This window comes from Sus scrofa, chromosome 6 (assembly GCF_000003025.6).
Source record: "Sus scrofa isolate TJ Tabasco breed Duroc chromosome 6, Sscrofa11.1, whole genome shotgun sequence".
Lineage (NCBI taxonomy): Eukaryota > Metazoa > Chordata > Mammalia > Artiodactyla > Suidae > Sus > Sus scrofa.
In genome coordinates, this window is record NC_010448.4 from 83,899 (window position 1) to 106,850 (window position 22,952).

At 58.6% G+C, this 22,952-nt stretch overlaps 1 protein-coding gene across 3 annotated transcripts; it reads right to left on the reverse strand.

Moving 5' to 3' along the window:
- GAS8 (growth arrest specific 8) lies at nucleotides 2,919–22,089 on the reverse strand. Of its 3 annotated transcripts, XM_005653210.3 has the most exons (11): nucleotides 21,986–22,089; nucleotides 20,285–20,371; nucleotides 16,841–17,038; nucleotides 16,285–16,491; nucleotides 14,679–14,733; nucleotides 13,909–14,114; nucleotides 13,291–13,458; nucleotides 13,014–13,100; nucleotides 10,397–10,606; nucleotides 8,581–8,646; nucleotides 3,025–6,264 (listed from the first exon to the last, which is right to left on the reverse strand). In XM_005653210.3, the coding sequence occupies exons 1-11, from the start codon at nucleotides 21,986–21,988 to the stop codon at nucleotides 6,115–6,117; spliced, it is 1,437 nt and encodes a 478-aa protein (XP_005653267.2). In that variant the 5' UTR covers nucleotides 21,989–22,089; the 3' UTR covers nucleotides 3,025–6,114. The 3 variants fall into 3 exon arrangements, with proteins under 3 accessions (XP_013849692.2, XP_005653267.2, XP_013849695.2); XM_013994238.2 differs by having other exon boundaries at nucleotides 2,919–8,646; nucleotides 21,986–22,088; XM_013994241.2 differs by lacking the exon at nucleotides 21,986–22,089 and adding an exon at nucleotides 21,551–21,979 and having other exon boundaries at nucleotides 6,018–8,646.

Consider the following 22,952-nt stretch of genomic DNA (forward strand, 5'->3'; position numbering starts at 1 on the left):
AGTGGCCCTCAGCCTGGCAGAACGTTCACACCCGCTGGGATGCTGACCCACACCCGCTCCCTGTCCCAGGGCGCCGGGGGGCCAGTCCTAGGCCAAGTGGTGTCCCCAGTGGGCAGCCAAGGCCAGAAAGCAGAATCCACAGCACCAGCAGTGCGGTTGTCCTGGAGCAGAGGGACAACCTGCCGGAGCCATGGGGCCCTACTGGTGAAGAAAAGCGAGCTTTAAGGCACAGGGGCGGGCAGAGACCGAGTGTCTGTGGAGCCACACCGCACGGGACACACGGAGCTGACCGTACGGAAAGGGTCTGGGGATGCCAAGGGGCTTGGGGCGGAGGTGAGCTGAGGGCTGGGAGCAGGGCCTGGAAGCCCCGTCAGTCTCTGGCCTGCTCCCGCAGCCCGTCCCGTCGTCATGCAGAGCTGCAGGCTCCCGTGGCGCGTTCCCTCAGAGGCCGCGTAGCACCTTCTCCTGGCCACGACCTGACCCGGGCCCGGACAGCCCTGAGGACACGGCAGCTCCAGGGCTTGGGGGGGTGCCTTTCTCGCAGCCGCCTAACGGGACCTCTCTGAGCTCCGGCCCCTCTGGCTGCGGCCTCAGCGTCTCCCTCCCCGGAACACCACCTGCCAGGGCCTCCTCCTCGGCCACCCCCGCCTCAGGCGGGAGCTTGTGCTGCTGGCCTCTGCCTCGTCGCCAGGGTCCCCTCGCTGTGCCTGGCCAAGGTCGACATCTCAGGGAAGGCGGGTCCCAGCGGCCTTCGCGTCCCTTGGACGGGAGTGAGTTCCAAGCCTACCTGCGTCCCAGTCGGGGTCACAGGCGGGGAGGTGTGGAGTGGGGAAGGGGCTCGGGGAGCCGCAGGCCAGCTGCCTTCTCTCGGGAACAGGAAGCGAGCCTCCAGTCGCTGCTCCGGGCCTGGACGACCCGGGTCGGAAAGAACCGTCGGGGCCGAGACAGTGCGCGTTCTCAGCGCACCCGCAGGACCTCGGCTCCCCGAGGCAGAAACGCTTCGGGTGACGGCCTGGTTCAAAGTCACTCTCCGGGAGTGTGAGGAGCAGCAGAGGCGAATCAAACTAGTGTCCATGAGGACGCAGGCCGGATGCCTGGCCTCGCTCAGTGGGTCGGGGATCTGGCATTGCTGTGAGCTGTGGCGTCGGCTGCAGCTGCAGCTTGGATCCTACGTGGCTGTGGCTGTGGTGGAGGCCGGCAGCTGCAGCTCTGATTCCAGCCCTAGCCTGGGAACCTCCATATGCTGTGGTTGCGGCCCTAAAAAGACCAAAAAAAAAAAAAAAAAAAAAAAAGGTCACACTCTAGGAGTTCCTGCTGTGGTGCAACAGGATCAGCACTGTTTTGAGAGCGCTGGGTGGCAGGTTCCATCCCTCATCTAGCACAGTGGGTTAAGGATCTGGTACTGCCACACCAGGTGGTGACTGTGGCTGGGATCTGATCCCTGGCCCAGGAATCCCACATGCCACAGGGCCGCTAAAAATGAAGTAAATATATAAATAAATAAAATCACACTCTGTCACACAATCTGGACATAAAAGGCCCCGCCCACCCACAGGCAGCCCAAGACAACAGCAGGGAAGCAGCTTCCCTCTTCCTCAGCTTACGTGCCCTGTCCTCCTGTTGGCAGAAAGGCTGCTGCAGCTCCAGCATCACATGCATCCACTCAGAGAGGAGTAGAGGGAGCAGGGCAAGACCTATGCCTGGTTTCTTTTTGCCAGAAGCCCACCAGATACACCCTTTGTTCTCAGGAGACAGACTGTGGTCACTGTGGTGTGTGGTCACTCCTGGCTGGACCATGGAAGCAGCAGGGCAGTCATGTGTTCAGCATGGAAGGGCTGGCACTGGCCCTCCTGGACGGGACCCCCATGCCTGCTCCTCAGCAGCCCACAGCCCTCCCAGGGCACCCTGCCCTGCCTGCTCTTCTAGGACCTCTGGGGGCAGGGAGGGGGCAGGGCTCTAGAGGGAGGGTTAAAGGGCACTGCTGTTCTCGTCAGCTTACTCAGGACACGCGAGGCTTTAGTCCTCGGAGTGCGAAGGAGTGAAAATAATTAATCCTGTCTACACTGCTTGTGGCAGAGGCGGTCCTGGACCGGCCTTTCGTGTGGCACACTATCAAACACTCCAGTATGTGGTGCTTCTACACCTCAGTTTCCTCCTCTGCAAAATGGGGAGAACAGCGACAAGATCAGGACGTCACGATGAAGTGAGCTGATCCCTGCAGTGAGTGGAAGCCATGCACCGACTCAAAGCATGAACCCACAGCTGCTCCGCACGGCTCAGCAGTGTTGTTGTTGCTGTTTATCTTTTGTCCTTTTAGGGCCGTACCCGCGGCACGTGGAGGTCCCCAGGCGAGGGGTCAAAGAGGAGCTGTAGCCACCAGCCTACGCTAGGGCCACAGCCACGCAGGCTCTGAGCTGCGTCTGCAACCTACACCACAGTTCATGGCAACGCCGGATCCTTAACCCACTGAGCAAGGGCAGGGATCAAACCTGCGTCCTCATGGATACTAGTAGGATTCGTTAACCACTGAGCTGTGACGGGAACTCCCCAGTCTCACTCTTTTTAATGGGCTGGGTAGGGCAGAGTTCACTGAGCTAATTGTCCCCAGGGAGACAGCCTCTTGTTTCTGGTCTCCTGCCCTCATGGGCATTTTGCCAAAACAGGCGGGCACCCATCTCTGCGAGATTATCTCCTAAAACACAAGCCCTGCCAAAGGCCATGCACGGTTTAAATCTCAAATAGTTGTAACCAACACACCCAAACTTTGCTAGAAGGGCCCCCTCCCTGCCTCAGAGAAGCCTGGTCCTCACTGCACAAACAGCCCAGGCTCATCTATCAATGATTAGAAAAGGCACCGCAGCACAAAGAAAAATGTCCCCACATCCAGAACGACACAACCTGTCAATCGACGCCATCCATTTTCCATACCGACGCCCTTGTCTTTATTTACAGATTACACAAAATCAGCTCACGTGCACAGCATGGTAAAAGTCGAATACACTGAGAGATCGCGCCAGCCCTCTCATTTCTGCAGAGCTCAGACCACCCCGTCTGCATACAGGGTGGGGGGGGGCTCGAGGGCCAGAGGATGAGGGGGCAGCGGGCATCAGCTCAGAGAACCTCGCCCCGCCACCCAGCCACCTCGGCCTGGGGCGCCGCCGCAGCCCATCCAATCCCTGTCCCCACAGAGCCAGGACTCGCCGGGCTGGACCCACCCCCTCCCGCCCCACCTCCTCCCAGTCCCGAGCCCCGCCCCGGCCCCGCCCCGCAGGTCCACGCCCCTTCCGGCGGGAGGAGCCTCGGCGCCCCCGCAGGTACCCGCGCTCAGCGCCCCCCTGCCACCCGGAGCAAACCCCGGTGGGCCCCGCGGTGAGGCTGCGATCCGGGCGGACCTCCCCCGCCACCCTCACCCCGCCTTCGCTCCGCCCCGGGTTCGGTCAGACACGTGGCCCGTGGGGCCCGGGAGGTGTCCGGGCAGCGCAGGGCCCGCCCCGGAAGGTTTTGGGGGTGGCGGGTGAGGTGACCTCCTGCCAGCTCGCGCAGTCCCCAGGCCACCAAGCATATGATCTCTGGGGCCGCCCTTCGGCTGCGGACACTTCAGGACCACCTGGGCTCCCTGGGGGTAGGGGCAGGCCCGGACTTTTCTGCTTGGGGGCTAAGGTGACCCCTGAGTCAGGGGTCCGAGCTGGGCTCTCCCCCACAGCTGTCTGGCTGGAAGGAGGGGCTGGAGGAGAAGGTTCTGGGGCAGAGGCTCAGGGCCTGGTGGCTGGTGGGGTGGAGGCAGTTTACACTGGCTCAGCGATTCCAGCCCCATCCCGCTGGACCCAGGGGCACTTGGGGACTTTGTCCCCCAGGGCTGTTTACTCTAAGGCCTTGGATGCAAGGCTGGCCCCACATGCTCATCCCTGTCCCTCTCGTGGCCTAGGGCAGAGGCATGGAGCCCGTCAGCAGCCCGCTGACCACACACGTGCTGGACACTGCCTCGGGGCTCCCAGCCCAGGGCCTCTGCCTCCGTCTGTCCAGGCTCGAAGACCGTGGCCAGCAGTGGACCGAGCTGACGAGAAGGTAGGGGAGGGCCCCCGACAGCCCAGGGTGCGGGCTGACCACAGCCGGACGGTCCCTCCAGACTCTCGGAGCTTCTGTCCCCACCGGTGTGCAGTGCCCGCTGGCCTGCGAACAGGGTCTGTCCCCACACCCCGACCTCCCGCAGGGGCGGTGGCTGAGGCCTGAGGTGGCATGAGAAAGGGCTCCTTGTCACCGTGACGGACAGGTGACCAGGCGTCCCGTTTGTCCTCACCCTGTGTGCAGGCCCCAGAAGCACCCCTTTCACAATGGAGAGACTGAGGCAGCTCGAGGCCTCCGGTCCTCCACCCCAGGCTCAGGCCCTGCTGGGAGGAGCCGCCCCGGACCCTCGTCAGAAGGAGGCAGCGCCCCTTGGTGGGGGTGGGAGGCAGAACCCCAAAGCTTCAGGGCTACAGGAGGGAGCCCTTCAGGAAAGCTGGGGCTCTGGGTCCCAAACAACACCCCCCAACCCAAACTGTGCTGCTATGGGTGGCCCCTTCTTTTTTGTTTTGGCAGCGCCCATGGCATAAGGCAGTTCCTGGGCCAGGGATCGAACTGAGCCACGGTAGTGACCCAAGCTACAGCGGTGACACCTACTGCGCCACCAGGGAACTCCAGAAATGCTACCCTTTCTGATGAAAACAGACACCTGCAAGCACAGCGGGCAGCGTCTGGGGCTCCTCCATGAGCGAGACCCTCAGAGCCGGGCCCTGGCGCGGCTAGAGACAGGCCACTGGCAATGGCCGAGTGGGCAGCTACACACGGACCCAGAAAGCTGCCCGTGAGGGATCACGTGAACAGAACAGCACAGGTTCTGAGGCAGAATGGGCAGCATAACCCTTTTTTAGGTTTGTAAACAAGCACATCTCTGCATGGAGAAAATCTGAAACATACACAGGCCAGATACAAACAAGGGTTGCTCACGGGTATCCGCGGGACACTTTTTCCCCTTCCGTCTCCGTGATTTGCTAGAACGACCGTGCAGAGGCGTCCCTGGGCTGCTGCAGAAGCCCGGGCCCCAGAGGCTGTGCTGCTGTGGAGCCTCCCGGCCCTGCCCACCCAAGTCCAGTCAGGCTGCCGGGACATCGGAGGCCACTAGGCACGAGACTGGAGCGACCTCCGCGGGGGGCTCGCCCGGCCCTCTGAACCCCCTTTCCGCCCTCTCCCCAGCTCTACAGACCCCGACGGCCGCTGCCCCGGCCTCCTACCGCCAGGCCGGGTGAGGGCGGGCACCTACAAGCTGTCCTTCGACACCGAGGGCTACTGGAAGACGAGAGGCCAGGAGAGCTTCTACCCGTATGTGGAGGTGAGGGAGGTGGGGTCCCCCTGTGACCCTCAGGCAGGCCCTGCCCCTCCCCCCTGCCTTGAGCCCCCAGAAGAAAGGGCTGCCCGGCCTTTACCCCCACACACTCAGTCCCTGGGGACAGGTGTCTCCCTTTGCCTGACTGGGGAGGGTCTGGCTCCAGCCCCAGGCCTGCGTCTGCACAGGGGCCAGGCTGCTGCTGCTGCTGCGGCGTCCCGGCCCCTGGCTCTCCTGGTGCCTCCTCTGCTCTCAGGTTGTTTTCACCATCACGAACGAGACCCACAAGTTCCACGTGCCTCTGCTGCTGAGCCCGTGGTCCTACACCACGTACCGAGGGAGCTAGCAGGTGGCTGCCAGCGGGCCTACGCGCGCGAGCCTGGACCCCGCACCCTCCTGTGTGGGCTGTGGCCTCATGGGGCAGCGGGTCACACTTCTGGGGGACGTTCTGGCCCCCGATTTCAATAAAGTCGAAGCTGGCATCTTCGAGGTGGCTGCAGTCACTAGGCAGGCTCGGCTGGTCTGCCCCCCGGGCCCCGTGGGGTGAGGGGCGCGGGTGAGTTCACAGACCAGGTGGGCTCGGGGGAAGGTCGACACGGCGCCGTGGGCCCTGGCGGTGCCTCTCCACGCAGCACACGTGACAGGACACGCAGCACACATGAACACCTTCATTAGCTGGCGCGCGTCTACACAGCAAATACCTGCTATCCTTGGTGTGTGGGGGAGGCATCCGGGGGGGGCCCAGGCAGGGGCTACGTCGGAGTGCCCACCAGTCCCGCGGGGCCTTGGCCCAGCGTCTGTCCAACCACCGCCGTCTCCAGGGGCTTGAAGCCCACATTGTCCAGGGGGACCCCGAAGGCCAGCAGCTTCGCCTCGTAGGTACGCAGCAGGTCGTTGTGGGCCTGTGGGGACACGGCGGTCAGTGAGAGGCCGACTTGCTCAGACCCACCCAGCCCTGTAGAGGGGCGGGAATGTGGCCAGCCTTTCCCAGCAGCTCCTTACACCAGCCCCAGCCCCCACATGAGCCCGCTTGTGTAAACTGGCAGATCTGAAGCTTTGCTCAGGGATTCCTGGCTTGGCACCACCCCGTCCCACTGAGTCAAGTGTGAGCGCTCGTTTATGTCCCGCCTGCCTTAAGGGAGGGCGGGACAAGGACATTAAAAGGCTGGACTACTTCAGGCCAGGTGACCTTCCCTTAGGGGGAGGCAGGGGGTCTTCCCTTAGGGCGGATTACTCCCTAGTGCTGACCAGAAAGCTCCACACTGAAGGATTTAAACTTCCATTCCTGGGAGGGGCTGAAACTTCAGTTAGATTAGGCATGAAGTCTTAGCCTAAGGGGAGCATCTGGGGTGTCTGGAGGTTCCTGGGCTAGGGGTCAACACCAGATCCAAGCCACATCTGCAACGGCAACACCGGATCCTTAACCCACTGAGCGAGGCCAGGGATCAAACCTGCATCCTCGGGGATACTAGTTGGACTCTTAACCCACTGAGCCACAGGCGGAAATCCAAGCATGCGGTTTCTTTTTAACCATTTCCCCCTTCTGATCAAACTCTTAGCCTGAGAGATGTGATCGAAATGTAAGGTGTTAGTGCTGCTCTCAGCTACTGCCTGTGTTCTCTTCAGCTTTTCCTGATCCCGTCTGGGTTTTCTGGTTTTGTTTTCCTGGATCTGAGATTCACAGTTCGAGACTTCAGGTCCACCTTTTTTACGCTGGGCATTCCCTGGCTTTTCAACGTTCCAGTACCAAGGAGATCCTCTGCTTGGCGGTTAGTGGCACTGGGGGGGGACGTGGTCATTACAAGCAGGACGACCTGCGATGTCTGGAGTCCTCAGGACCAGACCAAAGAAAGGCCTCCCTCCCTGAGGAGGGAGCCAAGTGGTCTGGCCGGTGATCCTGCGTGACCGAGTTTCAGTTCCCCAGAAGTGAGGCCAGGTGAGCAGGTGTGACAACCATGCAAGACATGTCCCAGCCCGGCTAGAAGGTAACCGGGGCTTTCGTCCTGGCCAGTGTCGAAGGCCGTTAATGGGGCGGCCACCCAACCACCCCGCATGTGTGACCCCAGGTGACCCACGATGGGAAACGGAAGAGCAGGTGCCTGGGTGCAGCTCCTGGCTCCCTGTGGGCACGTCTCCCTCCTTGTCCAGCAGCATCTATTCCCTACTCCCAGCCCAGAAAAGTGGACATCTGAGCAATGGCGCTGGCAGGGCCGACACAGGCAGGGTTCCTCTCCCCTCTTCTGGAAAATGCATGTTTTTAAAAGAGCAAATTTCATCAGATGGCTGTAAGAGTGTGAGGAGCTGATGCATGTCAGATGCTCAGAGCCTAGCTGTTTGTCCTCGCCACAACACGCTGCCAGGGTCTGGGGCTGAGGGCACAGGGTGAACTAGGGCCAGGCTCCAGCATGAACTCAAGGGGTGGGCCCTGGTCCTCCCCCTTCTCCGCGGTTCAGCCCTCCTGAGAGTCACACACAGGCTATGAAAACCCCCAGGAACTGCACGCACCAGTACGTAGCCCTAATTCCCTGCACCTAAGTGTCAAGTGTTTCCAGAGCATCTAGAGGAGGTCCTGATGGGCAAAGGGGGCCTAGGGTGTTTGGTCACCCCAGAGTCCAGGGCCTGTGATGGACACTGACTTTATCCTGGGGCTCCATGGCCCAGGGTCATGCCAGAGTCACACCTGAGGGGTGCCCACAGGCAGTGCTGTGTCTGATTCGCACAGATGAAACCCTGACAGATCCGTGGGCTCAGCCGCGGAGGTGGGGACGCTGTGCGGAGGTGGGGACGCTGTGCACAGGGCCCAGGCTGCTAGGGTGCGCGGCACACAGTAGGCACTGCCCTCCCCAACTGCAGGAGGCCCGAGTGTGGCTTTCAGCAGAGACTTACAAAGGAGTCAGGAACGGTCGGAGCCGTAACTGCCTCTGCTTGGAGGACACGGACGTTAATCTGGGGGAGCAGAGCAGATCCCCCAACAGCCCCAGGGGCCAGGCAGGCATTGTGGTGCCAGAGCGAGGGTCAGACGGGGACGGGGACCGAGCCTGCTGGACAAGACACCAGACGTGCCCTGGGCAGGCCCTGTCAAGGAAGCCAGGACAGCAGCTGGATCTCAGGGGATGTGCGCCAGCCCACACACAGGCTGAGTGACCCTGGCAGGCACGAGAGGTAAAGGCCGGGGGTCCTGGGTGAGGGAGGCCCTGAGGGAAGGTGGGGCTCGGCACCTTGCAGACGCGCGCCAGCTCGTACTGTAAGTCCTGGATGGTGCTGTTCTTCGCCTCCAGGACGTCCTGCGGGGAAGAAGGCAGACAGGGAAGAGCGCCTGGCTCCCCACGCGGGCGTCCACACAGGGGGCAGCTGGCGTGGGAAGGTCCCCAGGACACAGAGCTGCTTTCCGTGAGGAACTGCCCGGTGGAGGGGGGGGCGGCAGCCCGGCCTCCCTCTGGAGCCATCCGGGCTGCCAGCCGCATCCCAGGAAAGCCCTCAAGCCTCTCCTGCCAGGTCCTGGAGCAGCTGCCATAACCACAGGGGACAGGACTGGGTTTTTTTTTTTTTTTTCTTTTTTCTTTTTAGGGCCACATCCATGGCATGTGGAGGTTCCCAGGCTAGGGGTTGAATCAGAGCTACAGCCTCCAGCCCACGCCACAGCCACAGCCACGCAGGATTCAAGCGATGTCTGCGACCTACACCACAAGCTCACGGCAACGCCGGACCCTTAACCCACTGAGTGAAGCCAGGGACAGAACCTGTGTCCTCATGGATACTAGTCGGGGTTGTTAACCATTGAGCCACGACGGAAACTCCGGGGAGCGGTTTTTATCCCTTCATCACGGATGCTGGCGGCACAGGGCCTCGTCCAGCTGCAGGACCGGCTGCCTTTTCCCACAGGAGAGGGCAAAGCCCTTCTCCCCTTTGTGAGCGGCAAGGACAGACATGAGCCCCAGACTCAGACTGTGGTGCTGCCGCCCAGACGAGGCCCCCTCGTGGCTGCAGAAGCCCTGACCCCAAGAGCTTGGCACCCACTGAGCCAGGACCCACCACTGCCCTGGGAGCAAACACCAGCCAGAACCACAGGCGCGACAACGCCTCGGGCCCAGGCCCTCCTCCACCGGCAGCAAGGCCTCGCCCTGCCCCAACCCTGCCCACCTCCCTGTGGCTCTGACCCCATCTGCTTCCCTGGGAAGGAAGAACAGGGACAACAGGGCTGTCCCCCTGGAAGGGTCCGTGTCTGGGACGGGCTGGCCGTCCCGCAGAGGGCCTCTCCCTGGAGACTGTCCACTGCCCAGAGCCAGGCCACGTTTCCCTGGAAGCAACAAAGGCCCCCTGGCCAGCATCACCTGTACTTTCTGTGACACCTCCCACCCAGGTCAGGGAGCGGAGGGGCACGACCCAGCTCCAGGTAAGGTCACTAGCAGGTACGGTCAAGGTTCTGCCTGCTGAGTTGTCTTGACTCTCATCTCATCCACTGGCCCATGGACACCGAGGCCTCTCGGGTCCTTTGACTGCTGTGCCCCGTACCCTGGACGGCCGCGGCAGAGGAACTGCCGTAAATGACTGGACGTGCAGGTGAACAGATGCTCTAGCTGCTGCTCAGACCCATCCCTCTGGGATGCCTTGCCCAGCAGCCACCACAAAGGCACGCCCACAGCCCTGTGTCCCCCACCCAGAGCCTAGACCAGCACATGTTATTGTTCCAGACAGGAGGTGGCAGTGGCCTCAGGTGAGAGCTCAGGAGACGAGGCCATCCAAGAGGCCTGAGAGACCCAGGGCCTGACAGGCTGAGCTGGAGCGGACAGTGTGGACTTGGGCTCAGAGCAGGGGCGGGAAAGAGACAAGGGCAAAGCCACAGAGCCCAGGGATTTGACGGTGCACAGAGGCCTGGGAGCGCGGAAACCGTGAGCCCCTCCACGAGGTTAACGAGAGCCTCAGCTGGGACGAGAGGCTGGACCACAGCGTGGGGCCCCGACCAGAGCCCTACCGGCCCACTGTGGGGGCCCGGGGGTGCTGGCAGCCCTGCCCAGGAGCCCATCTGGGGCCTACCTCCAGCTTGCGGGACACGAGGGTCAGAGCCGAGGGGTCCAGGTTGGAGGCTGCCAGCACCTCACTGAACTGCACCTCCTTCTGCTCCACGGCAGCACTCAGCGCCTGCACCTTGCGCTCCAAGACAAGGTTTTTGAAGCCTGTCTTCTGCTGCACCTCCAGGATGGCGGCGGTGAACTTCCGGTACAGCTCATCCCGCTCCTGCTGCACCTGCAGGACGCACCTCTCACTGGCAAGAAGTCCCCTCCCGCCTCTGCCCCTGGGCCACGACACACTTCTTTCACCAGTGCCAGCCCTGGGCGGGGGGGATCTGTGTCATCTACACTGCCTGAGCCCCACTCACCCTGACAGAATTAAAGGGAGGCAGCTGTCTACACTGTGGGAGGCAGGAGGACACACCTCTGGGGAGCTGTCCCCGGTACAAGCTGGAGGCCAGCGCTGTCCCAGGTCTGCGCCGTGGGCTACACCACGCCCTCCGTCATCCCCACACAAGATCCAGGGCATGTGGGGCAGGGGGCCTCTTAGGGGTCCACGTCCCTGCCAGCCCCAGATCCTGGAACTCAGGTCTAAAGTGAGTACAGGAGCCAACTGCCCATCCATCCAGGCAAGCATCCTTTCATCTCCTTTTAACTGTGCGCCACAAAAAAATCCAGACTGAGGAGCTTAAAACATCAACCCCACCTCCAGAAGCCACCATGGGAGCATCGTTGGTGACTCCTTCTAGAATGTCCTCCACACCTGTAAAAACACATGTGTCTGCTGGGAAGAAAAGAGGACTGTGCTGGAAGCTTGGTGCACCTTATCCTTCTAACTAGGATCAAATCCCCAGGATCTGCTTCATCCAGTCCTGGAGGAAGAGGGAACCGCTATGTTATTCGGGCAGAAACGAACTCAACACTGTAAATCAAAAGCAGTTCAGTAAGACTTAAAAAAACCAGCCAGAAAGGCCATCACTAAAAAGTCTACAGACAATAAGTGCTGGAGAGGGTGTAGAGAAAAGGGAACCCTCTCACACTGTTGGTGGGAATGTAAATTGGTGCAACCACTATGGAAAACAGTATAGAGATTCCACAGAAAACTAAAAATAGAATTATTATTTGATCCAGCAATTCCACTCCTGGGCATTTACTCAGAGACAACCATGACTCAAAAAGATAAACATACTCCAATGTTCACTGCAGGACTATATACAACAGCCAAGACACAGAAACAACCTAAATGTCCATCGACAGAGGCATGGATCAAGAAGATGTGGTGCATATACACAATGGAATATTACTCAGCCCTAAAAAGGAACGGCATTTGCAGCAACATGGATGGACCTAGACATTACCATGCTAAGTGAAGTCAGTCAGACAATGAGACCCCAACATCATATGGTAACATCCGTGGAATCTAAAAAAAGGACACAGGGAACTTCTTTGCAGAACAGATGCGGACTCACAGACGTTGAAAACCTTATGATTTCCAAAGGAGACAGGTTGGGGTGGGGGGTGGGCTGGGGTGGGGATGGCTGCACAGCTATAAACGTGAGAAAATTCACCGAGTTACAAAAAAGAAAATAACCAGTTTAAAAATAAACAAATTTCTTTAAAAAACCAGAAGGTGACACTGACATGCGCATGTACTGCAGACCACAGGCACTCGGGGAGGGTGGCACAGAGCACAGCCCCGGACACACTCTGCCTTCTCTCCACTGGCACCCACTGTGAGCAGCAGGGATGGTGTCTGCCCGTCAGCCTGCAGGGCCCTCGAAGGCTCGTGGAGGGTGGATCTACCTCTGCTTACAGGACATTCCGAGGGAGCAGCCCTTTCCATCAGCACAGCCTGGGATCATGAGTCCAGGCGAGAAGGGAGAGCAGCTGTGCTGATGGCTGGCACACAGATGGGGCCGCTCTGCCCTCGGCCAGACCCCGGGAACTGCAGGGCAGGGCGGCCGTCTCTCCACTCACTCACGGAAACCTCAGAAAAGCGCATGCAAAGACACATTTTCCACCGGATCACGGCAGCAGGGAAGCACCCCGCACACGCTGGGTGGGACAACTCTGAACAGCTCTCTGGGCAGACGACCCACAATCTCAACCCAAACCTCTGGCCCAGCAACTCCACTGCTAGGAATCGACTTTCCTAAAAGAGACACACCGTGGCCCAAAAACGAACCTCAAAGGCTGCTGCCACAGCAAAGGGCGGCACCCAGGTTCTGGCCCACGGAAACAAGTCTGCCCTGAGAGCACCCACCCTCTGCAGAGATGGCGCACAAGGAGGTAAGAAAGCAAAACTGTCTCAGCACAGCACCAAGCGTCCCTGTGCCAGGATGCCAGCCGTCTGGAAGGGGCCTCGTGAGGCCTGGCACCGTTACCCACAGACTTCCGCTTGACACACATGTCATCCCCCACTTGGAACACAGAGACGCAAAAGGCCCTTCCTCCTCCTGGGGCCTGGCCATGTTTCAGGAGGAGGCTGAGGGGACAGCAGGGCTGCTCCCGGGCCGTCGTGGAATGTGCCACAGCGTGCCTCCTCGAGAGCTGCTCAGAGGGAGGAGGGGCAGCAGGGCCTCCAGCTTCCAAAGCCAGGAGCCAGCCCAGCGCCGGCTGTCCTGGGTACCAGCTCTGCTCACCTTGATGAAACGCTGCTCCAGCACCTCGTGCTCCCACTGCAGACTTTTCAGCTCCTTCTCGGCAACTTTCAGACGCGCCTTCGCGCCCTGGAGAGAAAACGGGGCTTGTGAGAAAGCACTCACAGGCCGCCCGTGACGCAGGTGGGCCCCAATGACCTTCAGAAAGAACTGGCTCCAGCACGAGTGGCTGCGCCCTCATCGTGGCCGGGGCCCGGGGTCCCCAGAACACCTGCCAGTCTCACGTGCCCCTCCGCGCCCAGGGTGAGGGCGAACTCACCAGCAGGATGTGCTTGTCCCTCTCGTAGCCGCTGAGCTTCTTGCGCATGTCGCTCATCTCGTCTCGCGCCTTCTGCAGCGGGTCCACCAGGCGCCGGTTCTGCATGGACACCTCCGCCATCTCCTTCTCCAGGACCTCGCCCCTCTTCCGCATGTCCTCCATCTGCTCCTGTGCAGAGCACGCGGGAGGCAAGGGGCGGGCTCTGTGGGCGGGGCCAGGGCCAGCAGGGGCGGGGTCTGTGGGCAGAGTCGGAGGGCCGGGGCCGGGGCGGGGCCGGGGCCGGCTGGGGCTGGGGGGGGCCGGGGCCGGGGCGGGGCCGGCAGGGGTAGGGCTGCGGGTGGGGCTGCGGCCGCCCCTCCTGCCCACAGAGAACTGCCGGCCCTGCAGGCAGGTGAGGACCTGAATCCGTTTCTCCAGTTCTCAATGGACCTTCCGATCACGCATCCTCCATGCTGATGGAGGTTACAGGACCCCAGGGGACACGCGCCACCAGTGCCAGACTGGGTGACAAGGACAGTCTGTGAGGCTGCCTGAGCTGCGGCGTAGCTAAAGGCACAGGGGATGGTCTGGCCTCGATCAAGGGCAGCTGAAGGGCAGGGGCTGGGCGCGCGGCAGCACCTTGAGGGAGTTGATGAGCGCCAGGTTGTTGAGGGTGACGTCGTTGTAGTAGTTCTTGATGTCCGTGAAGGCCTCCTCGTGCCGCTGCATCAGCGCGCTGATCTGGCTGTTCTTCCGCTCCTCCACCTCGTGGACCTCCGTCTTCCTGCGCAGGTCAAGCTCGTCCCGAAGCATCTTCATCTTCTTGTCGTACTTGGCCTCGATTTCTGAAAGGCAGCGGCACTGAGAGCAGCGGAAAGAGCAGCTGGCCCTGGGGCTACAGGGAGGGGCAGAGGTGTGACCAGGGCCCAAGAACACCCACTGGGACCGAGGCTGCGACAGGACGGGACAGGTGGTCGCACACGCCAGCCTGGCCTCGTCTGCCCGTCCCAGACACGGCTCAGCGGAACTGCAGCAGGGACCCACATTAACAGCTGAGGGCCACCTGGTCCCCATGGGCAAAAACCATGGCCTATGTGGCCATCCAGCCAGACTGTGGGGCTGTGCTAGAAACCAGACAGACCTCTGAAATCAGAGCTGCAGGCCAGGGCTGTCAGGTGCTGCCTGCTCCTACCATCAGTCTGTTCCGGGAGTACAGGTGGGTCTTCACAGCCTCCCGACTCGCACGGAAATGACTCGCTCTGGGATCTCGGGTGGACTGGTCCACCAGCCTCAGAAACGCCCAGGTGCACGCCCTGTGTGTCGGGCTCTCGTGAGCGGGTGGCCCGCCCTGGGTTCACAAGGACTAGAGGTCTGCTACGTTCTGGTGGGCGGGCTCTGGTGCCACTGACCTCTCACCTGCCTCTCAAAGTCATTCCGCATCTTGGTGATTTCCTCGGTGTGTTTCTGCAAGAGCGGACACAGGCCGTTACCAGCAGCCGGACAGACGCCCCGTCCCTCGCCCCCCCCACCCCCCCCCGCCCCCGCCGTGGAAGAGCCAGCTCAGCAGACCTGTGCTGCTTCTGGTGGGTCCCCTCGCCTCCGAGCTCATGGACCAAGCCCAGAGTAACAAGGCTGTGGTAACGCACTTCCCTTGGCTAATGTCACCCCTGAGCCTAAGAGAATGTTAACAGGAGTTCCCATCGTGGCGCAGTGGTGAATGAATCCAACTAGGAACCATGAGGTTGTAGGTTCGATCCCTGGCCTCGCTCAGTGGGTTAAGGATCCGGCGTTGCCATGAGCTGTGGTGTAGGCCGCAGACTCGGCTCAGATCCCGTGTTACTGTGGCTCTGGCATAGGCCAGCGGCTACAGCTCCGATTCGACCCCTTAGCCTGGGAATCTCCACATGCCACAGGTGAGGCCTAGAAAACACAAAAATAAATACATACATAAAATTTTTAAAAATTTAAACACAAAAATAAATAAATAAATAAAATTTAAAAAAAAAAAAAAAACTAAGAGAATGTTAACAGGCGCTCAGAACTCTGACCATGCTCAGCCCTGTCCCGCCTGCCCAGAGCCGCAGGTGCTCTGAGTGTCTGGTAACCTCTTTGGCTTAAAACAGCAACAGGGAGTTCCCTTCATCGCCCAGCAGCTAACGAACCGGACTAGGATCCATAAGGATGCAGGTTTGATCCCTGGCCGCACTTGGTAGGTTAAGGATCTGGCGTCACTGTGAGTGCTATAGTGCAGGCCACAGACATGGCTTGGATCCTGAGTTGCTGTGGCTGTGGTGTAGGGTGGCAGCTGCAGCTCCAATTTGACCCCTAGCCTGGGAACTCCCGTATGCCACAGGTGCAGCACTAAAAAGCTAAAAAAAAAAAAAAATTCCTTCCTCCACCTGGAACCCCCAGCCTCCCTGAGAAAGGACCAAAGAGCACAGCTCACAAGACGAACTGCTGTGGCTGCCGTGGCTGAAGAGCTGCTTGCCCCAGTGGCATGAGTGTCTCTGGGGTCGGGACTCAGAGCACGTGGAGAGGGACCCAGGGCTGGACTTCCCTCTTGGGAGGTCAACCTGTCACTCATGTTTGAGATGGAATTCCGCATTTGGCCTCAAATAGGGTTTGATTGGCTGCTTATTATATTTAATAGTTCAATTAATTGGAGTTCCTGTCATGGCTCAGCAGTAATGAACCCAACTAGGATTCATCAGGACGCTGGTTCAATTCCTGGCCTCCATCAGTGGGTTAAAGATCCCGAGTTGCCAGGAGCTGTGGTCTAGGTTGCAGTTGCATCTTGGATCCCACGTTGCTGTGGCTGTGGTGGAGGCCAGCAGCTGCAGCTCTGATTTGACCCCTAGCCTGGGAACTCCCATATGCCAAGGGTACAGCCCTAAAAACGGGAAAAAAAGAAAATAAGTTCAATTCATTGCCAAAATGTAGGAGTTTTTAACACAAAACTATGAGTTCCCAGTTGCAGCTGAATCCTGAGGTGCTTCCGGCCACCCTCGTACCTACCAGCCGCAGGTTCTTCACCGCCACCTCGTTGGCCAGCTCCTGCTCCTTCAGCTCCACCTTCAGCGCCCGCATGTCCCGGCGCAGGGCCCCCTCCTGCGTGCGGTGCTCCTTCTGGGCCAGTTTCATCACCACAGTGCCCTCAGCCTTCATCTCCGTCAGGCTGTTCTGATGCTCGTACAGCAGGTGCTTCACCTTCTGCTTATAGACCTTCAGGCGGGGACGGGGGCGGGGGGGGAAGCAGTGCTGCACCTGCTCTGCCTGCTCACCTACACACATGCCCACCTGCACACACACAGGATCACCTGCACACTGCACACACCCATGCTCACCTACACGCACCCATGCTCACCTACACGCACCCATGCTCACCTACACGCACCCATGCTCGCCTGCATGCACCCATGCTCGCCTACACATACCTGGTCGCATGTGACCACCTGCATGCACATGCTCTTTTATGACAGATACCTCCAGGTCCCCTGTGTTGAGGACAGGAGGGGCTCGATGCAGGGAGAGACAAGGCCCCCGCCCATGTGGGGACGCCAGCCCCACTCACCTTGATCTCCACCTGGTGCCTCTCCTCAGCCTCCTCCATCTCCCGGTCTTTGTTCCGCAGCTCAGCCTTCTTCTCCTCCAGCTGCCGCCGCGTGATCTCCCAGAAAGTGTGGATCTTGTCCCGCTCCAGCTGGAAGTAGTTGCGTTCCTCCCGCTCTCGGTCCAGCTCCTCCCGGATGCGGCCCACGTGCTCCTCCACCTGGCAGGCAGGGCAGGGCCGTGAGGCCACCAGCAGGGCCACCCGCCTCCAGGGGAGGGTGGGTGGAGAAAGGCCAGGAAGGAGGTGGCGGGGGCCACTCTGACCTCCAAGCAAAGCGGAGCTGAAAGTAAGAAGTCACAACAGGGTGCCAGGGAGACTAGGGGACAGGGGACACGTGGCGAATAGCACTTATCCCTCCTATTTGGACAAAAGTCATAAACTGATTATACCCTTGCATCCATTTCCAGGAACTCACATGAAAGAAATTTCTCAAAAGAGCACAGGAGCTTTCTGCTTAAAGATAGCAGCTATACTGCTACTACAAGAGCGAAAAAATTAAAAAAGACATGACTTAAGATGATTTTAAAGAGGGGAATAGTTGAGAAAGAACAATCTGCCAGCTAGATTCTGTGCCCAAAGATGTGAAAGTGTGAGGACGATGTAAATACATTCACCAAACAAGGCTAAACATGAACAATTCACCTTTAAAGACACAAACCAAGCAAAAATACACAAAACCGGTAAACCCCCAGGGCTCCGGTTGTAGCTCAGCAGAAATAAACCTGACTAGCATCCATAAGGATGCAGGTTCAATCCCTGGCCTCGCTCACCGGATAAGGATCCGGCGTTGCCATGAGCTGTGGTATAGGTAGACAATCGCAGCTTGATTTGGTGTTGCCGTGGCTGTGGCGTAGGCCAGCAGCAACAGCTCCGATTCCACCCCTAGTCTGGGAACCTCCACATGCCACAGGGTGCAGCCCCAAAACGGAAAAAAAGAAAAAAAGAAAAGAAAGTAAAATGTATGTCTAAAAAAAATCAGTAGACCCCAAACAGTCAAGAGTGTTTGGTCCAGAGCCAAATGCAAATCTGCAAATAGATTAAAGAAAAAAAAAGACAGAGTCCCAGTTTCCCGGGACTCACGTGCCCCTCAAGAACGAGCAGAACCTCAGGCCACTGACCATAGTCTTCCTCATCTGATAACCCCACAAAGAAACCACAGTTCTTACTTCAAGAGAGGGTGACAGCAACCAGTGAAGGAGGGGCAGCAGGGGTTCCGAGGCAAAGGGGACCCAGGGTGGGGCTTGGCCCCTCATCAGGGTCGTCACTCAAACAGAGAATCTGGACCAAGCCCCTCCCTAACCTGACAGCTCACACTAGCTGTTCCATCACTCAAACAGATATAGAGACTTCTCATAAATGCCTGGATTTGCAGCTCCTCTTTTTTTTTTTTTTTTTTTTTTTTGTCTTTTTGCTATTTCTTTGGGCCGCTCCCGTGGCATATGGAGGTTCCCAGGCTAGGGGTCGAATTGGAGCTGTAGACCCTGGCCTACCCCAGAGCCACAGCAACGCAGGATCTGAGCCACATCTGCAACCTACACCACAGCTCACGGCAACACCGGGTTCTTAACCCACTGAGCAAGGGCAGGGACCGAACTGGCAACCTCATGGTTCCTAGTTGGATTCGTTAACCACTGCGCCACGACGGGAACATCCAGCTTCTCTTTTAAAAATTAGAAAAGAATACAAGGAGATCCTGCTGAGTAGCATTGAGAACTATGTCTAGATACTCATGTTGCAACAGAACAAAGGGTGGGGAAAAAAAAAATGTAAATGTAATGTATACATGTAAGGATAACTTGATCCCCTTGCTGTACAGTGGGAAAATAAAATAATAAAATAAAATAAAAATAAAACAAAATATGACATTCATATAAATATAAAATGAACACACGTCAAAAAAAGAAAAGACGAATTCTTGCTGTGGCGCACTGGGATCAGGGGCGTCTCTACAGCGCCAGGACGCAGGTTCAACCCCCTGACCTGCAACTGCGCTCGGATCTGACCCCTTGCCCAGGAACTCCATAAACTGTAGGGTGGCCAAAAAAAAGAGAAGAAGAATCAGAAAAGAGAGTTCCCTGGCGGCAGAGCGAATTAAGGACCCTGCATTGCCACTGCTGTGGTTCAGGTTCAGTCCCTGGCCCAGGAAGCCGTATAACTCAGGATTAACCAAAAATCAAACACAGGGTTCCGGTTGTGGCTCAGCGGTAATGGACTTGACTAGTATCCATGAGGACTTGGGTTCGATCCCTGGCCTCACGCAGTGAGTTAAGGGTTTGGCATTACCGTGAGCTGCGGTGTAGGCTGCAGACACGGCTCGGATCCAATGTTGCTGTGGCTGTGGTGTAGGCCAGCAGCTGGAGCTCCGATTCAACCCCTAGCGTGGGAACCTCCACATGCCCTAAAGAGACAAGAACAAAAAGCACACAAAGCCTCTCGATCACCATCCAAGGGCTTCTGCCTAGCTCTCCAACTTCGGGTCTTTTTTTTTTTTCTTTTTAGGGCTGTACCCACAGCATATGGAGGTTCCCAGGCTAGGGGCTGAACTGGAGCTCCAGCTGCCGGCCTACACCACAGCCACAGCAAGCCAGATCCAAGCCTCGTCTGTGATCTACACCACAGCTCATGGCAAATTTGGATCTTTAACCCACGGAGAGAGGCCAGGGATCAAACCCACATTCTCATGGATACTAGTTGGGTTCATTACCACTGAACTACAACAGGAACTCCAAAACACTTCCATCTGCTATGGCTACAGCCCTGAAAAAAAAAAAAAAAGGCTCTTTTTTGGGGGCGGGGGGCTCCCATGGCATGTGGAAGTTTTCAGGCCAGGGCCTGAACCCTAGTCACAGCAGTGACCCGAGCAGCTGCAGTGAAAATGGTGGATCCTTTACCTGCTGAGCCACCAGGGAACTCCTAAGACAGCCCTTATATCAGAAAAAACATTTCCTTTGTGAGTTCCCACTGTGGCACAAAGGGTTATGAATCCAACTGCAATTGCTCGGCTCACTGCAGAGGCATGGGTTCATTCCCCAGGCCGGGGCAGCTACAGCACAGGTCACAGCTGTGGCTCGGATTCAGTCCCTAGCCCAGGACCTTCCATATGCCACGGGTGCAGCTGTAACATTTAAGAAAGAAAAAGAAAAAAGACAAACATTTCCTTCCCAATTTCTACTACCCTATAAAAGAGTTCATCCCCATGGCTCTACTGCATTTTTAATAGAATGTACTGCATTTGAGACTCCGGGGGAGGTATAACCTGGTGTGGACAGAACTGCAGAAGCCAGGCTGAGGGGAGGTGGGCGAGGACGGGGCAGTGGTCGGCAAGAGGTTCCTAGACAAGCTGGGAGCACAGCCCACCCCCACCGCGGCCCAGCGCCGGGCCAGGGCTCAGGCCGGCCCACTCACCTGCTCCTTGCTCATGTCCTCCGGAGCAAGCCCGTCAACAGTCGGGGTGCCTCTGGCCTTCCCTTTCTTCCCTTTCCGTTTGGGCGCCTCCGGTTCAAGAAGAGACAGTCAGGTTCACCTTCGGGACGGCTCCAATTCCCTCCAGGGAGCAACCTCTTCCATTCCGGAACCTGCCTTCACCTGCTCCCACCTGCACCACCCAAAGCTTTCCCAGGCTTAGCTGCACGCGTATTCTGCTGCCGCCTTTGGAGCAGCAAGGAGAAATTGTCCTTTTCAGAAGAGAATACAGTTTTCCCTCAGGAAGGAAGGGGACCTGTTCAAAACCCACTCCTTGGGATATGGCAGAGACCTCGGTGTGCATGCGCAATTTACTCTGCCTCAAAAACGAAGAGCCCCACGGCACGCTGTCGACTGTGACCACACAGCCTCCAATGCTTGGCAGCCACCAGGAAGAAACCTGCCATAAACGGCCTGGTCAACATGTAGACAGAGAGGCTCAGCAGGAACCAGAGGGAAGGCCACGAAGCCCTGAGCACAGGCACACGCTTGGGCTCTGTCCGTGGACACCGCACAGAACTGCTCACGGGGTGACACTTGGTTTTAACAACTGTGACAAGGTGACTTCCCAAGGGCCACTCAGCAAATACAAATTTCCTTAACTTTCTGTTGCTGTGGCCCATGCTTTAGCGTGTGCACATGATGAGCTCTGCAACATTTTTATTATTACAAAAAAAGTTTATGTGGACATCTCAGAAAACATAAAGCAGCAAAAAGAAAAAAAGAAAGGAAGAAAATCACCCCTATTCCAGCCAGCTAGTGAACGTAGGGATCTTTCGGTGCTCGTTCCAAACACCTTTCCAGCGAATCTTCACTCCTAAACACCTCCGAGGTGTCCACTCCACCAGAGGATCCCCAAAGTCTGTCACGCCTCAGCATCCGGGACATTCACAGCCAGCGGCTGGGGCCCGCCCCCACCGAGGCACCACCCTCTCCCAGCTGCTGCCCCTGCCTGGAAACTGAGTTACCACCAAGCCTGTGTAGTCCCCCACTGCACTAGCGGGGCAGGGACGGGGGGAGGGTACTGCTCCGCTCAGGACCGCCTGATCCTCCCAGGTTCTCCCAGGAAACAGCAGTTCCGTCCCCCAAGCTCTGCCCTGGGGACTCCACGGGCAGTAGACCCGCCGTCAGGGACCTCCAATCACCCCGGTATGCCCTAGGCTCTGGGGTGGAATGGAGGTGCTCTGTCCCAGGCCCCGGTGCGCCTACCATTCAGGTAGAAAATCCCCGAGGCCAGGTTCTCCCTTCTGGACGCCGTGCACTCTGGGCCCTGGGTCTTGGCGGCGGGGGTGGGAGTTCTCTGACCACCCACCCCTGTGAACGCAGGCTCCTGGACAGCCCAGGTCTCCAGCTCCAGGTGCCTGCGGGGTCCGGGGTGCGCAGCACCTTGGGTTCTCCCCACGAGGACTCCACGGGAGCACCAAGCCCTCAACGACAGGAACCCCGGGCTCCAGGCCTCCCGCCCTGGGGTCTCTGTATGCACGGGTCGCGGGGGACCCAAGCTTCCCGACCAAGGGTCTCCGCGCGCAAGAGACCCCAGAGCTCCAGGCCTCCCGGCCTGGGGTCACTCTGGGCGCCGGACCGGCCGGCCCCGGAGCCCCAAGCACCCAGCGCGGACCCGACGAGACCCCCACGCCACCTCACCATGGCTCGGGTGAGCGCAGCCCGCCGCGCCCCGCAACCAAACGCGTCCGCGGCGCTGCCAGAAGCTGCGCGGTCTCCAGACAACCGCTGCGAGGTCCCGCGCGAAGTCCGAGGATCCTCGCGAGAGTCCGCCCAAGCGGACGTGGCCCGGCAACCGCGAGAGCGCGTCCCTAGCAACTGGGCGGAGCCAGTGGGTTGGGGCCGCCGCTAGGGGTTCTCCCCTCGCTAGGTCCCCACCAGGCGGGTGAACGTGCTCGCTGAGGGTCTTCCCCACTAGGACTTAAGCCCCATGGAGGTGGGAGGAACTGTTTCCGTCCACTTCTTACCTACTGTCTGTATGTACAGTACCTACTGTGCACAGCAGCTCAGTAAAGGCTTCGCTGAGTGAGCGGCCGGAAAGATCTGACCAGCGCTCCGGGCCGGCATTCAAATTAGAGTCGAATTTGGGCTGAGACTCTGCCCCTGGGTCTCACCGGACCCTGCCCATCTTTGAAGATGCCTCCTACCTGAGGCTGGAAGATAGCTAGGTTTCCGCAAATCCTCAGAAGAAAAGAAAAATATAAAAGAAAACCAAGTTCCAGCCAGGTCCAAAGTTTTGAAATTAGCAAATATCCCCTCCCCAAAACTAACTGCTTTGCCTGAAGAGGTCTTGTCCTCGTGGTAAGGGAAAATGAGAAACTGTTGCTAGAAGTTTCCAGGCAGGTACTGCTAAAAAAAAGTCATTAGGCTCCTGTGCTAACCTCTTGCTCTGAAAACTGCTAACCACTTTACCAAAGGAAATTTCCCATCCTTCCCACCAGCCAGTTACCTTCACGAATCACTCTGCACCCCCATGAAGGCTGGGAGTTTGACAAGCAGGGTCTGTCTTTGCAGACCAGTTGTCTTTTTGCCCACGCTCTCAACTTTAGCGTCTTCCTAAATTGTGGTTTTGCAGGTCGTGTTTAGGGGAGGGAGAAGAATCTTCCCT